At 38.3% G+C, this 16,780-nt stretch overlaps 1 protein-coding gene across 2 annotated transcripts in view; it reads left to right on the plus strand.

Moving 5' to 3' along the window:
* ABCB7 (ATP binding cassette subfamily B member 7) overlaps positions 1-16,780 on the plus strand; it is a 181,247-nt gene that overhangs the window by 37,092 nt on the left and 127,375 nt on the right. The window contains exons 2-3 of one of the 2 annotated variants that reach the window (XM_067156839.2): positions 12,593-12,853; positions 13,233-13,434. In XM_067156839.2, coding sequence (XP_067012940.2) covers positions 12,593-12,853; positions 13,233-13,434 — 463 coding nt within the window. The remainder of the gene's footprint in view (positions 1-12,592; positions 12,854-13,232; positions 13,435-16,780) is intronic. The other variant, XM_067156840.2, reaches the window with a different exon arrangement.

Consider the following 16,780-nt stretch of genomic DNA (forward strand, 5'->3'; position numbering starts at 1 on the left):
GCCTTCTTTTTACGTTTACAGGCTGCTCTCACTTCATCATTCCACCAAGATGTTCACCTTTTCCCATCTTTACACACATTTGTTCCTAGGCATTCCCTTGCTGTTTCTACTACAGCATCCCTGTATGCCACCCATTCACTTTCTATATCCTGAACCTGCTTACTGTCTACTGTTCAAAACTTCTCACTGATCATATCCATGTACTTCTGTCTAATTTCCTTGTCCTGGAGATTTTGTACCCTTATTCGTTTGCAGACAGATTTCACTTTCTTTACCCTAGGCCTAGAGATACTTAGTTCACTGCAGATCAGATAGTGGTCTGTATCATCGAAGAATCCGCGAAAAACTCGTACATTCCTAACAGATTTCCTGAATTCAAAGTCTGTTAAGTTATTGTCTATTATGGATCTGGTACCCCTAGCCTCCCATGTGTAGCGGTGAATAGCCTTATGCTTGAAGAATGTATTTGTAACAGCTAAACCCATACTAGCACAGAAGTCCAGCAAACGCTTCCCATTCCTATTAGCTTCCATATCTTCCCCACATTTACCAACCACCCTTTTGTATCCTTCAGTTCTATTCCCAACTCTCACATTGAAATCGCATATAATCGTATGCCTTATTATTATTGTTGTTGTTGTTGTTATTATTATTATTATTATTATTATTATTATTATTATTATTATTAGAAAAAAACAGATGGAAAGTGTTGAGAAAAAGATTGAAAACGTTCTCACCAGTATCTGCAGTAACTTCATTAAGATGCAGTTATGAAGGAATATTCTTACTTAACCTTTCTGAACTTAGATACAAATACTTTGTTCACAGTTGGAGATATAGTTTGTATACCGAGATTTGGATTTGGACTTGCATTCACTTCTTAATTTAGAAAAATGCTGACAATCACTCTTCAGACTATGCAGAGTACAATTTTGAAGGTTTGTGAGTGACAATTGTACTCTGAACTCTGTAAGACTAAACTTCAGTCCTAAATTAATGAATACAGCATTCAAAATAGTATAATACATTCATTTACCTTATTTATTTGTTATACAAACCTAGTGATTAAAAATACACAGCTCACTTATGGTGTATACTCGTTAATAATTAATATGCTGCATAATACTTGCAACTGCTGTATATGAGTAATTTACATTTGTGGTAGTGTTGTTAAATAGGTTTTATATACACAGTTCTGATCTAACAGAAATATTAATTTGTGCATTTCCTTTGCTATAGATCAGGGGTGGCCAACTTCATATACACTGATCAGCTAGAACATTATGACCACCTACCTAATAGCCAGTATGTCCACCTTTGGCACAGATAACAGTGGCGACGCATCTTGGTATGGAAGCAATGAGGCCTTGGTAGGTCGTTGAAGGGAGTTGGCGCCACATCTGCACACACAAGTCACCTAATTCCCATAACTTCCAGGGAGGGGGGGCGATGACCTCTGGCGCCATGTTCAATTACATCCCAGATGTGTTTGATCGAGTCACTGTCGAGTCACTTGTCACTGTGTTCCTCAGACCACTCCATCACACAGGAGTGTGACACGGCGCATTATCTAGTTGAAAAATGCCATTGCCGTTGGGAAACATGATCGTCATCATCATCAATGGATGTACATGGTCTGCAACCAGTGTACAATATTTCTTGGCCACCATGGTGCCTTGCACGAGCTCCACTGGACCCACGGATGCCCACATGAATGTTCTCCAGAACATAATTGAACTGCCGCCACCTTGTCTCCATCCTGCAGTACAGGTGTCGAGGAGCTGTTCCCCTGGAAGAAGATGGATTCGCACCCTCCCAGCGGCATGATGAAGAAGGTATCATGATTTATCAGACCAGCAATGCTCTGGCACTGTGCCAACCTCCAGTGACGATGGTCACGTGCCCATTTCAGTCATAGTTGCCGATGTCGTGGTGTTAACGTTGACACATGCATGGGTCATCGGCTGCGAAGGTTCATTTTTAGCAGTGTTCGGTGCACTGTGTATTCAGACCCACTTGTACTCTGCCCGGCATTAAAGTCTGATATTAGTTTCACCACAGCTTGCCACCTGTCCTGTTTTACCAGTCTGCCCAGCCTATGATGTCTGCAATCTGTAACGAGTGGTAGCCGCCCAACCCCTCAACGTTTAGATGTGGTTTCATCACTTGTTGCAGACAGTCGCCACAGCGCTCCTCGAACACTCGACAAGTCGCGCAGTTTTCGAAATGCTCGTGCCGAGCCTCTGGGCCATCACAATCTGCCCTTGGTCAAACTCAGGTCGGTTGCGCGCCTTCCCCATTTTACACACGGACAGCACGCTCACTGATACTACATCCACCGTGCATGTGTCTGTGACTAGCAGTCTTTCCTCGTCATGTGACGCTGCTATCACCTGGACGGGTTTATATCGATAGTAGCTAGGTGGTCATAATGTTCTGGCTGATCATTGTAAACTATGGGCTACATTACTTAAAGAAACATGTCAGCAGGCCAGAAGTCCCATTGTATCCAAATTCAGTGTGATAGTTTCAGAACTATAAATTAAACATTTTAAAAAAAATACAAGATTTATGTATGTTGAAAACTTACAGGTAATATTTATTGTATAAAGGCTTAAGACAATCCATTTCTGTTATATCGCCCCTGTGGGTGGGGGATGCAGATTAAGAATGCACCCATGGTATCCCCTGCCTGTCGTAAGAGGGGACTAAAGGGGTCGAGCAAGGGATGATTGAATTGGAACCATGATATTACTTGTGATTAGTACTATTAAGTGTGGAACACCATGGGTCGACATTACTTGCGATTAGTAACATTGTTAGGAACACCATTGGTGTGGCCATTGTCTGTGATTAGTACAATCGTGTGCATTTCACAGAGGCGGGGGAATGGGCACGCAGCGTCCGTGCAGGAGGAGCTGCTGTGCACCGTGCTAAATTGTGCTGGTTTCCCTGTATTCAGAAAGGGTCTGCATTACCTATAAGTAGTACCTATATATGAGGAGAACCATGGGTCTGCGTTGCCTGTGATTGGTACCACTACGAGGAACACCATGGGATTGTGCATTGCCCATGATTAGTACCACTATGTGTGGATCACCATGGATCTGTGTTGTCTGTGAGTAGTGCCTTTATGTGAGGAACCTCATAGGTCTGTGTGACCTGTGGGGTTGGTACCATAATGTGTGATACACTGTGTGTTTATATTTCCTATTATTAGTACTACTGTGTGAGCAACACCATGAGTATACTTGGTCTGTGATTAGTTCCACTTTATGAGGAACACCATGAGAATACTGGCACCGGTAATTAATTCCACTAAGTGAGTAGTACCCTTATGTGAGGAACACCATGGGTCTGTGTCACCTGTGAGTGGTGCCATTATGTGTGACATACCATGGGTCTACATTACCTGTGATTAGTCCCACCATGCGAGGAACACCACGAGCCTATGTAACCTGTGATTAGCATCACTGTAGGAGGAACACCATGGTTCTGCTTTACCAGTGATTAGTACAATTATGAGGGACCGGTGACCTGGATTTTAGACCCCTTTGGACAACAAACATCATCTCAGAAAATGTGGCATTGTAAATTGGATCCACTGATTGTTTTGGATTCATGGTCACTTTTTCATCATCTCTTGATTTAGATTCAAGTCAGTGGATACATTTTAACTTTTAATTATTGTTTGATTTTGTTGCACCTCGTACCATAAGGAGCTGATGACCTACCTGTTAGACCCCTTTAAACAACAGACATCACCACCACTTCCTTTTATGCAAACTTTGTGATTTTTTCAGAATTTTATAATACAGATTTGAAGTCTTCTTCCATCTTGGATGTTGCAACTCTTACTGTATGTGTGACAATATAGAATGTCGTACAGTTTCTCGTCTTGGACTTGATATTTTTCACGGCAGAAAAGGTAACCTCACATATGTACACTAGTGGAAAATAAAATCTCAAGACCAAGAATGAGTTGTGCTAGATAAATGAAATTTGGGAACCATGTCTGCACATCTGAAAGAAGACATCTTGTCATATTTGCTTACTAGTCAACAAAGAGTGGTGCTGGTAGTGCCACTATGATCTTACAAAGCAAGTTTGCTTTAAATGCACAATGTGAGGTAGGTGTGAGTCAAACATGCCTATAAGGAGACAGAAGGCTGTATCAGCAGATTACTGAATTTACACGAGGCCATGCAATAGGGCTATGAGAAGGTGGATGTTCTTTCTGTGATACTGCAGAAAGAGCAGGAATGTACCCACAGTGCATTGATACTGGCAACCATTGGCTTAGCACCATTAGTCAGTTTATCAAATCCACCATCCTCTTCCACTGCCGTCTGAACTGCTGCCTCTCCTTTTCTTGTCCCAAGCTAAGTGCACACTTTTAGCAAATCTTCTTTGAAGGTAAAGTTGCCATAAATCAGTGTTATAAAATCCAGCAGCTGACAGGCTATTATGCCCACTACTTTCATCTATAGCTGCTGGAAAATATGGACGGTCATCAATCACTGATTTCAGGTTAGTAGACAAATTAATACTAATGTCTTCTATCCTTCTTGTCACAGTGCCGGGCTGAGTGGCTCAGACGGTTGAGGCACTGGCCTTCTGAACCCAACTTGGTAGGTTCCATCGTGGCTCAGTCCCTTGGTATTTGAAGGTGCTCAAATATATCAGCTTTGTGTCAGTAGATTTACTGGCACGTAAAAGAACTCCTGCGGGGATAAATTCCGGCACCTTGGTGTCTCCGAAAACTATAAAAGGAGTTAGTGGGAAGTAAAGAGCCAATGACATTAATTAATCTTATCACAGTTTGTTTCAAAAGAGATATAGCCTGGAATTCCCTTACCACTTTACCTTCCTTGGCAGCCTCTGCCATTCTTAGAGAACATTGTTTCATGATCTCACCACCCATGAATGGCTGTTTAGCCTTGGCGAGCTTATATCTGACCATACACATAGGAAGCCAAATCATCTAATTCCAGTAGTTTTTGTCACATCACGGAACATTTTTTTTTTTTTTTTGGTTGAGTATGTTTATTTCTTGAGCTGCTCAACCAGTACTTTATGAGAATCATGGGAGTGTTTTTTTTTTTTCATATTTCTGCCAGTGATTTGTTGTATAGTGTTTTTTGAGGTTCCACGTACCTACTGTGCTGGTGTAGCAGGGGGAGAGGTGATACTCCCACGTAGCGCATCCCAGATGGCGGATAGGGGGGTCCTAATCCAGCTTGCCGGCGGACTTGAGCGAAATAAAATAGCTCTCACGGACCAAACACACATCCCTGTGGGTGGGGGACTCGGGCAAAGAATACATTTTTGGTATCCCCTGCCTGTTAAGGGTTATATATTTCATTTTGGTTGGTCTGTATTGAACTGACATTACAAATGATTTATTCAGGTAAAAAATTTTCCACCTATCAATACAGTAAGCTTTTTTGCAATGCAGTTTATTTACATTACATTATAAAGTTTGGTACTAGTTTTGACCCTACTTGGGGTCATCATCAGCCGTAAATATTCAATTACACAATTTAGTCAAAGTATCCTAAAACAATACATTTTAGTTAAAATAATAAATATTACATTATCCAGCTTAAAAGTTAATGGTGAAGAAATACAAAGATAATAAAACAGTTATAAACTAATAAGGGTAGAAAATCTCCAGAACGAAGAAATTAGACAGAAGTGCATGGATATGATTAGTGAGAAGTTTCGAACAGTAGACAGTAAGCAGGTTCAGAAAGTGAATGGGTGGCATACAGGGATTCTGTAGTAGAAACAGCAAGGGAATGCCTAGGAACAACTGTGTGTAAAGATGGGAAAAGGTGAACATCTTGGTGGAATGATGACGTGAGAGCAGCTTGTAAAAGTAAAAAAGAAGGCTTATCAGAAATGGCTCCAAACAAGGGCCGAGGCAGACAGGGATTGGTACGTAGATGAAAGAAACAGAGCGAAACAACTAGTTGTTGAATCCAAAAAGAAGTCATGGGAAGATTTTGGTAACAACCTGGAAAGGCTAGGTCAAGCAGCAGGGAAACCTTTCTGGCCAATAATAAAGAATCTTAGGGAGGGAAAAAGGAAATGAACAGTGTTTTGAGTAATTCAGGTGAACTCATAATAGATCCCAGGGAATCACTGGAGAGGTGGAGGGAATATTTTGAACATCTTCTTAATGTAAAAGGAAATCATCCTGGTGGTGTTGGGAACAGCCAAGCTCATGGGGAGGAGGAAAATGATGTTGGTGAAATTATGCTTGAGGAAGTGGAAAGGATGGTCAATAAACTCCATTGTCATAAGGCAGCAGAAATAGATGAAATTAGACCTGAGATGGTGAAGTATAGTGGGAAGGCAGGGATGAAATGGCTTTATAGAGTAGTGAAATTAGCATGGAGTGTTGGTAAGGTACCTTCAGATTGGACAAAAGCAGTAATTGCACCTATCTATAAGCAAGGGAACAGGAAGGATTGCAACAGCTATCGAGGTATCTCGTTGATTAGTATACCAGGCAAAGTATTCACTGGCTACTTGGAAGGGAGGGTGCGATCAGTCGTTGAGAGGAAGTTAAATGGAAACCAGTGTGGTTTCAGACCACAGAGAGGCTGTCAGGATCAGATTTTCAGTATGCGCCAGGTAATTGAAAAATGCTACGAGAGGAATAGGCAGTTGTGTTTATGTTTCGTAGATCTAGAGAAAGCATACGACAGGGTACCGAGGGAAAAGATGTTCGCCATACTGGGGGAGTATGGAATTAAAGGTAGATTATTAAAATCAATCAAAGGCATTTATGTTGACAATTGGGCTTCAGTGAGAATTGATGGTAGAATGAGTTCTTGGTTCAGTGTACTTACAGGGGTTAGACAAGGCTGTAATCTTTCACCTTTGCTGTTTGTAGTTTACATGGATCATCTGCTGAAAGGTATAAAATGGCAGGAAGGGATTCAGTTGGTGGAAATGTAGTAAGCAGTCTGACCTATGCTGACGAGTTGGTCTTAATGGCAGATTGTGCTGAAAACCTGCAGTCTTATATCTTGGAAGTTGAAAATAGGTGCAATGAGTATGGTATGAAAATTAGCCTCTCAAAGACTAAATTGATGTCAGTAGGTAAGAAATTCAACAGAACTGAATGTCAGATTGGTAATACAAAGCTAGAACAGGTTGATAATTTCAAGTATTTAGGTTGTGTGTTCTCCTAGGATGGTAGTGAGATTGAATCAAGGTGTCGTAAAGCTAACGCAGTGAGCTCGCAGTTCCGATCAACAGTATCCTGTAAGAAGGAAGTGAGCTCCCAGACAAAACTATCTTTACATTGGTCAGTTTTCAGACCAACTTTGCTTTATAGGAGTGAAAGCTGGGTGGACTCAGGATATCTTATTCATAAGTTAGAAGTAACAGACATGAAAGTAGCAAGAATGATTGCTGGTACAAACAGATGGGAACAATGGCAGGATGGTACTTGGAATGAGGAGATAAAGGCTAATGTAGGAATGAACTCGATGGATGAAGCTGTACGCATAAACCGGCTTCAGTGGTGGGTTCATGTGAGGCGAATGAAGGAGGATAGGTTACCTAGGAGAATAATGGACTCTGCTATGGAGGGTAAGAGAAGTAGAGGTAGACCAAGATGACGATGGTTAGACTCGGTTTCTAACGATTTAAAGATAAGAGGTATAGAACTAAATGAGGCCACAGCACTAGTTGCAAATCGAGGATTGTGGCGACGTTTAGTAAATTCACAGACGCTTGCAGACTGAACGCTGAAAGGCATAACAGTCTATAATGATAATGTATGTATGTATAAACTAGTATGCTGTTGTAAAATGGCTACATCTGGAACCAAGTACTATGGTTCTAAAGGTATATCTCTTATGTGAGTTCTAAAAGTATTGTTTTTGTGTAGCACTGAATAAAATGAGCACAATTGTGATGAAGGTTCATAAAATAAATGCTTCAGAATTTGCTTTATAAATATGTATCTAAGTACTAATAGTCTAAAAGTGAGTCTTTCTGGTAAATTCTATTGATAGTATGGCCTATGTTTTGGTGCTGTTCAATTATACACTATTTCAAATTGTTGGCAAATGTATGGCGTTGGAGTAAAATATGACACTTTGGTGTTGAAAGTTTTTCATTTGAGTTCTGATAGTAAAATGGCTTTGCTGATATTAAAGTGAGGAGAATAATTCATGTGCTTGATGTAAATGAATAAACCATATTATTGAATAAACTTCCAGTAGAATTCTAAGAAACTGAATGCAAGCACTGAATGTGGTGGTTGAATAATTGTGAGAAGATTGAAATATCAGTTCATTGTGGAGCAATTGGACCTAATAAACTGTAAGAAAAAGCCAAAGTTAGCACAAGGAATTCAGGAAGAAAAGGGGAGGGAAGAAAAACAAAGTGAAGGTTACTCACCTTGCACAGCAGTGTGTGAAGCGTAACTGATTGTGTATAACTCACTCACGCTCTTACACACAAGTTATATACTCTTCCGCCTATAGCCCCCCCCCCCGATCTTTCCCCACCTTCCTCCGCTCCTGTACTCCAAGCAATAGTTTGTCACTAGTGAAAGACGGCATGCACTGCACTGCTAGCAAGGCCGCTGGAAGCCACCCCACAAGGACTCGAGGGAGTAAGTTATAAAATCAACATTCACTCCCTTCACATTCAACAAGTCTTTCTTCAGCACCATTTTTTTCTTTTTCAGACATCTAGTTTGCAACTGCCACCTCAATCACAGTAGATATAACAATTGTCCAATTCACATTTCAACAAACCACAATAACCGTCATAAGGACTAAGGATGTTCCTCTTAGTCAAACTACATAGTATTGCAATTACACCTGCAAGTGGGTTGTCAAATACAATTTTATTCTATACATCATTTCAAGATAGCACTTATATTTTATATGTCTATAGCAAGTGAACAACAAGCTATTTAACAATCTTATTTTAATACAAAAAGGTGTATTAAGAAAACAACAGTGATATTAAATAACAGTGAACTGTGCCATTTTAGAACTTAGGAATATAATTATATATTTAGCTGAAGATGGTGGGGCTAAAACTAGTACTGTAATAAGACTTGTTTTTTGTATATATAATGTATTGATTAATGGGTGGATTGAGTAGCTCATTAACTGTTGTTGCTGATCCCATGCCTGGAAAAAGAAGGGGGTTTGACATCAGCAAGGGCATCTGGTTGTGAAAATTACTGCCAAAATCAAGTAACATCCAGAATACATCTTGAGGCAACCTCTAAGGCTCAAAACCTTAGTTGTATTTTTGATATAGACTATGGTTGATCTCCCCATAACCTTTAACTGATTAGCATGGTGGAACAAACAGCTAACAAGGTTTCTACCCCAGGCCCTAGGTTTTAATAAAAGTTATATACAATCAGTGACTTTAGATATGAAGAGACTGTCTTAGGTTCAATTGGCTCAGGGCCCTGACCTAATATCTGAGTATTAAAAGCTGCTGATGCTCTCAATGTTGAGCAAAACATGTCCCATAATTAATATGGTGTAATGATTATACCCTACTTGTAAATAGTATGTTGTATTGAACAGGAGGTTACTAATAAAATTGTATATAAATTTTATTATACTAACTTCAATACGGTCACATTATGAGATTAATCACGTGTAACACTAGGTTTTCTCAGTCATCGGATTCTGTAGGATTGTGAATATCATGCGAGATTGTGTCGGAGCTTCCCAAATCTCTCAAAATGAAATGCAAGCACTTCATAGGAACTTTAAATATCAGAACATTACTCAAAATTGGAAAACCAAAGCAATTAACAAATGTAATGGACAAACTTGACATTCAAATTCTAGCATTACAAGAAACTCAATATAGAGATCAAGATCACTTTGAATCAGGAAATTATAGATTGTACAAAGGACTGCTGGCAATATCCACATCCAATGAACCTCCGCAATTTGACACAGCATTCACAGTCAGAAAAGAAATATCACTGATTCTCTCATCTCTGCTGACATACCTCTCTTCAAACTGAATAATCAGTGCTTCAGGGAATTCCTCGAGAAATATACTAAATGATCCATCCCGGAGGAGTCAACGTTCAGAAAAACGTACTGTTCAGCCAAATACGATGAAACGGTTTGGAAGATAAGGCAAGAGATTAAAGATGGTCTAATTTGGGTTTCCATTGATGAGACAACAGACAAAGAAGGCAGGCTAATTGGCAACGTAATCATTGGTTTGTTAAGCGAAGATTATTGTAAATGGATTCTCTTACCCTGTGATGTTCTAGAAAAGTGTGATAACAAAACTATAGCAAAACGGTTCAATGAGGCTATGAGTATCCTCTGGCCATAGGGCGTTAAGTATAATAAAGTATTGCTTTTTATTAACAATGTCGCACCTTATATGATAAAAGCCGGAGAAGCATTATGTGTTGTATATCCTAAGATGACTCATTTAACATGTGTAGCACGTGCCTTTCATCGTGTGGCAGAAGTGGTAAGAGGCAGTAGATTTATTGATTTCCTCAGTGAAAAATGTTCTTCTCAAAGCTCACAGAAGAGTTAATCTTTTGAAAGAAATGTACCCAGAGATTCCATTGCCGCCTAAGCCGATTCTAACTAGGTGGGGTATGTGACTGCAAGCGGTTGAATATTATGTTGAATTTATAGACTGTGTTAAGAACGTTCTGCATGCCATGGACTCTGAAGATGCAGCCTCAATTGAAGCCACGAAAACAGTTGTCTGCGATACAAGTGTGAAAAATGACTTATGTTACATTCAGCATAATTTTTTATGCATCACAAAAACACTGAAAAGGCTCCAAAACTTGCAATGACAAAGTTTGCTGCAGTGCTGTGTGGAGATTTAAGTTTAAAATTAACATTGGATTTAACCCCAGCAGATATTATGAAGTTGAATTATGCCCCCATTACCTCTTCCGATGTTGAACGCAGTTTCAGTAAATATAAATCTGTCCTTAGACATAATAGGAGAAGATTCACTTTCTAGTACTTAAGAGAACATTTTATAATCCATTCTTTTGGTAACGGAGAATAAAAGATTGTGTGTTCTTCAAATATATTAAAATGAGAAATGCAACATTATGTTGCATGTACATCTACTTTGTTTAGCTTCTTTGAACTTTGATATTAAATTGAAATGAATGTTATACATGTAATTTTAAGTCCAAATATAATTCCATATTTCAATAAAAAAATAACTAAATATATATGTACATATTTCAATAATTATTAGTACATATAAATCCGTTCCCTGGTTATGAGGGTATTTAGGGGTTGTAGTAAGGATGTAAAAGAAGGGGTATAGAAGTCTCTAGTAAGACCACAATTAGTGTATGGTTGCAGTATGTGGGACCCACACCAGGATTACTTTTTAGGAGAACTGGAAAAGATCCAAAGGATGATGGATGATTTGCATGAAAAGAGTAGTATTACAAGAGTGTTTGTAACTTTGAGCTGGGAAGACTTTGGAGTAAGGTGGTGAGCTGCTCAATCAAACAGGATGTTTGAGCTGTCAGGGGAGAGATGCGTGGGTTGACATTAGTAGACGAGAAAGTTTGAGTGGAGCTTTTAAAAGTAGGAAAGATCATAATATGAAGATAAAGTTGGAATTCAAGAGGACAGACTGGGGCAAATATCAATTTATAGGAAGAGGAATTTGGCACTAGAACAATTTATCAAGGGAAATATTCAATAAATTTCCCGAGTTCTTTGAAATTATTTAAGAGAAAGGACTAGGTACACAAATAATAGGGAATCTGTCTTGTGGGAGTCAGCTTTAAATGCAGATCAAAGATGATTTGATTGATTGATTGATTGATTGATTGATTGATTGATTGATTGATTGATTGATTGATTGATTGATTGATTGATTGATTGATTGATTGATTGATTGATTGATTGATTGATTGATTGATTGATTGATTGATTGATTGATTGATTGATTGTTACTACTTCTACTACTATTATTGTAAACATCTGACCTATCTCCTGTTCAGTGCCAAGTGTTTTATATTTCTTTGTAAATTTAGTGTGTTTTTAGCTAGTGGTTGGTCCACAATATAGTTCACTTGAACATGTCGAGATTTGATGTATACTGTGCTTTCTGCTTGTGTAGCTTTCTTCCTAATATATGTCACTTGCATAAATAAATCAAATTTCATGTATTGCTTCCTTTGCTGTTTGTTAAAGAGGAAAGGGTTTTTGACTAAAATTGTTACATTAGTATCCTTCAAGAAGACTCCTCTAGATGCAGCACTTTATTTCGTACTTTGGACATGTTTTGTACTAACTTCTGTTGTGATACTAATTATGTATTGAGATGTATTTGTTCCTCATGTTGCAAATATTTGTAACTGCATAATGAGGAGTTTTTTAAAGGAGCCTATGATCTTTAACTCCATTATATATATATACTGTATTTATGAGTAAGTCATCTCTTTTAACATTGTGAACACTGTCCTAAATATGACAAAGCATCCCACTGACACTGTCGCAGAACTGCATGAAATGATTTGTAGCTGTTTTTAACATTTTGAGCATGTACAGTAACAATGCCAATGTGCCAGGTGGTTGCTAACCAAGCTGGCGCCTCCTTGCAGAATGCCACCACTGAAAAACGTAAGCGAGCCCTGCCAGTATCAGGTTCTCTGGGTGAGGCAGACAAGGTTGTAACAGGCTTCGTTCCCAAGATACCGCCTGTGCAAGTAGCACGAGAATGTTTCCATCCTGGTGCTTCAGCGCTGTCCCGAGAGAGCATTCCACTGGAGGGGAAGCCTGTGACAAGCAAGGACATGCTGCGTGGAATGATGGCTTATATCTGGCCTAAGGTGAGGTTGACGTCTTTGTTGCTGAGTTACCTATGGGTTTGTATTTTGCATCATTCATCATTGACTAAGAGAAGATTAAGTTGTATGCAAACAATAATGACCAATATTATTTTATTTTTCTTAACATAAAGTTTAATGCCCAAGAAAAAGAGTTAAAGATGGGAATTCCTCAAAATATCATTTTTAATGAGCAGAGTTTAAGATAATATTCAGTATTGTTAAAGGGATGCAAATACACATTGATATAATACATTTTGGTACTATATCTTTCTGCCAAGTATGATATAGATTTGTTGTTTAAGCTCAAGATATATTAGTATTATAATGTAGTTGTCTTCTAGTCTTCTGTAAGGCTATGTAAATGTGTTTGTCATTTTAGGAAGACCCTGACATTCGGAAAAGAGTATGTGTTGCAGTGGGGCTGCTGGCGGCTGCCAAGGTGGTTAACGTTGGGGTCCCTTTTATGTTCAAATATGCTGTTGATTATTTGAACACGCACACACCTTCAGGTGGAGAATTACTTACTGTGTCATCAGCTCCGGATACAGTAATCACGTATACTGTGGCTCTACTTCTGGGCTGTGAGTACATTGGCTATGCATTGGAAATTATTTTAATTCTCTGGCTTGTACAACTTGAGTGAAAAATAATTTTGACAAACTAATGAGTTTATGTTCAGATATTTGGTCTCTAAGTCCTTCATGTAGCACAGTGTTATTCAGTACTGTAGGGCTTAAACTGCTCTCAGTGTTAGTCATATATGAAAAGATAGGAAGAAGTCTATATATGACTTTGTCACTGGTTCTTTTTCATTTCTTTTCTCAATGTAATTTTATGTTTATATCCTGTGTTATCTTTAACTGGACTTGACTAAATCTCTGATTAGTCAGACAACCTAAATTGGATGTGTGTGCTAAATATCTTTACGCGAGTGTTCTACATAGTTAATTTCTTGAAATGAAACAGATTTTTCCATATTTTTAAGTTATTTATTTCAAGGAAACAATAGTAATGCATAGGTATTGAATAAAAACTGTGGTAATTTACAGAACCAAAACAAATATAAGGTTAAAAAGCAATAATGTACTGGTATTGAGATTTAGTAATTTACAGAAAAGTTGACAAAATAAAATATTTACAAAAAGAAGGAAAACAAAACAATGAAGAAAAACCCTCATAAAATTTAGCAATCATTATTTCACATCTAGAAATTGAAGTTGCCAGGCTGAGTGGTTCAGACGGTTAAGGCACTGTCTTTCTGAGTCCACTTTGGAAGGTTCGATCCTGACTCAGGCTAATAATGTTTGAGGGTGTTCAGATTCATCAGCCCTGTGTCAGTAAATTTACATGCAAATAAAAGAACTCCCATGGGGTGAAATTCCAGCACCTCGTTGTCTCCAAAAACCATAAAAGTAATTAGTGAGACGTAATACCAATGACATTATTATTAGAGATTGAAGTCAGTCCAGTGCAGAGGATGTAGTGTTAAAGAAGTTCCTTGATACTTTCTTGAACTATGTGGTCTATAGTCTGCTCATATACTAGAGAGCTACCGAGTCCCCACTTGTATAACTTGGTATCATGTCCTGTCCTGTCATTCTGTTCAGTCTTGACCAGTCCTTTCTCTTTAAGCCTGAACCAGTCCGGCCCCGCGTTGTAGGGGGCAACGCGTCCGCCTGTCACCCGGCGGCCCTGGGTTCGATTCCCGGCCGAGTCATGGGTTTTTAATTGTAAGTGATTAATATCCCTGGCCTGGGGACTGGGTGTTTGTGTCGTCCTTAACGTTCCTTTCCTCACATTCAACACTATACACTTCCGCAATTACAATTACACGCAGTTTCATATCATATGGTGCAAGTAGTGGCAAAAGATCTCTAGAGGTCGACGCCACAAACAGATAGCGGCAATTTATTTACATATTTTACGCCCACATTGGAGCACGTAAATCAATACATTTGAGTTAATTTCTTCTTTTTCTTCTCCCAGAACTTTCTCATCCTCTCCGACCTGGAAGCCCTTTGTGTATCCGATATAGTATATTGTTTCCGTTCAACTGTTTTTAGTTTGAAGCTTATGCTTTTGTTCTTCAAAATCCTTTTCTCTTTTCTGTCTTTGATTTGTTGCCGAGTTATACCCAATTCTTCCAGATCATCTTGAACTTCTTTGTACCAATTATTATTGATTTTATTTTTCAAAAAGTAACCAAATAGTTGTTTCAATATCCTGGTGTCTGGTAATCTTGATATGTGACAGAAAAAGGAAATTCTTCTCTTACACATTGTACATATTATTGATTCACATTCACGATAGACAATGTTGTTATGCAACAATCTCCACTGTCCATCAACTTGGTGTTTTTTATTAATAATTGTTTTAAGAATTCTTCTATCAGTTTTCTGTGATTTGTCTGTTGTAGATTTTACATTTAATTTGAATAAAGTTTCACTAGCATACCTTGCCTCTGGTTTAACTATGGAATTATAGTGTTTCAGCTTAGCATTTATCAAAAGAGATTTTTTGTTATAGGTTGGCCAGGTAAGTCTTCGTGCTTGTTTAAATTTAGTTGTTCTGTGTTCTATTGCTTCTTTTTCATTTATGTTCCATATTATTATTTCTCCAAGATATTTGAATTTCTGAGCAATTTTAATATCTTTATTACTGTTCATTTGAATAACTGGTAAATCAACTTTAAAAGTTAGCATCATTTCTGTTTTTTCAAATGAAATTTGTAATCCCATTTTTTTTTTTTTTTTGCTATAATTTCTAGTTGTTCATTTTGAAATTTAGCCTCTTCTGTTGTATTTGCAAGTAATGCTAAATCGTCCGCAAAAGCAAGGCATTTGAGTTTAATATTTCTACCGATCTTTATAGTTGGTTGGCATTTCTTGTTCCGTTCACTCATAACCTTCTCCAATGCACAATTAAATAACAATGGTGAAAGTCCGTCTCCTTGTTGAAGTCCAGTTCTTATAGTGAATCATTCTGATAATTCACCTCTAAATTTAACTTTTGCCTTCGTATTTTTAAAAGTTATACTAATGAGGTTAACAAGTTTTTGGTGTAAGCCAAATTCTTTAAGGCTTTTTTTTTTTTTTTTTTTCCCTTGCTAGTTGCTTTACGTCGCACCGACACAGATAGGTCTTATGGCGATGATGGAACAGGGAAGGGCTAAGAGTGGGAAGGAAGCGGCCGTGGCCTTAATTAAGGTACAGCCCCAGCATTTGCCTGGTGTGAAAATGGGAAACCACGGAAAACCATTTTCAGGGCTGCCGACAGTGGGGTTCGAACCTACTATCTCCCGAATACTGGATACTGGCCGCACTTAAGCGACTGCAGCTATCGAGCTCGGTTTAAGGCTTTTTAATAATGATTCACGATGAATACTATCGTAGGTTTTTTTAAAATCTACAAACGTGATGACTAGACCCTTACTTTGAACTCTTTGGTGCTTCATTATCCATTTTAAACTAATGATTTGATCTGGACAGCTTCTACCTGGTTGAAATCCACCCTAATATTCTCCAAGTTCTTGGTCGAGTTGTTCTTGGATTCTTGTGTATATAATCTTGGATAAAATCTTCTATGTAATAACAAGCAAGGATATCCCCTGATAATTATTTGGATTGGAGCGATCACCTTTCTTATGCAGCGGGTGGATTATCACTGTATTCCATTCCTCGGGAAGCTTCTCCGTGTTCCAAATATCAATGATGTATTTATGTAGGTTTTGAATAGTCTGATCATTAGCATTCTTCCATATTTCTGCTACTATTTGATTCTCTCCTGCTGCTTTGTACTTTTTAAGTGCATTAATTGCTGTTTTCACTTCATTGTAAACTGGTGGTATAATCTTTTGTAATGGAGTTTTATTTTTTGGGTTAGGGTCAAATTCTAAATGTTCCACAGGATCTTCACAATTAAGTAACT

This window comes from Anabrus simplex, chromosome 1 (assembly GCF_040414725.1).
Source record: "Anabrus simplex isolate iqAnaSimp1 chromosome 1, ASM4041472v1, whole genome shotgun sequence".
Classification (NCBI taxonomy): Eukaryota; Metazoa; Arthropoda; class Insecta; order Orthoptera; family Tettigoniidae; genus Anabrus; species Anabrus simplex.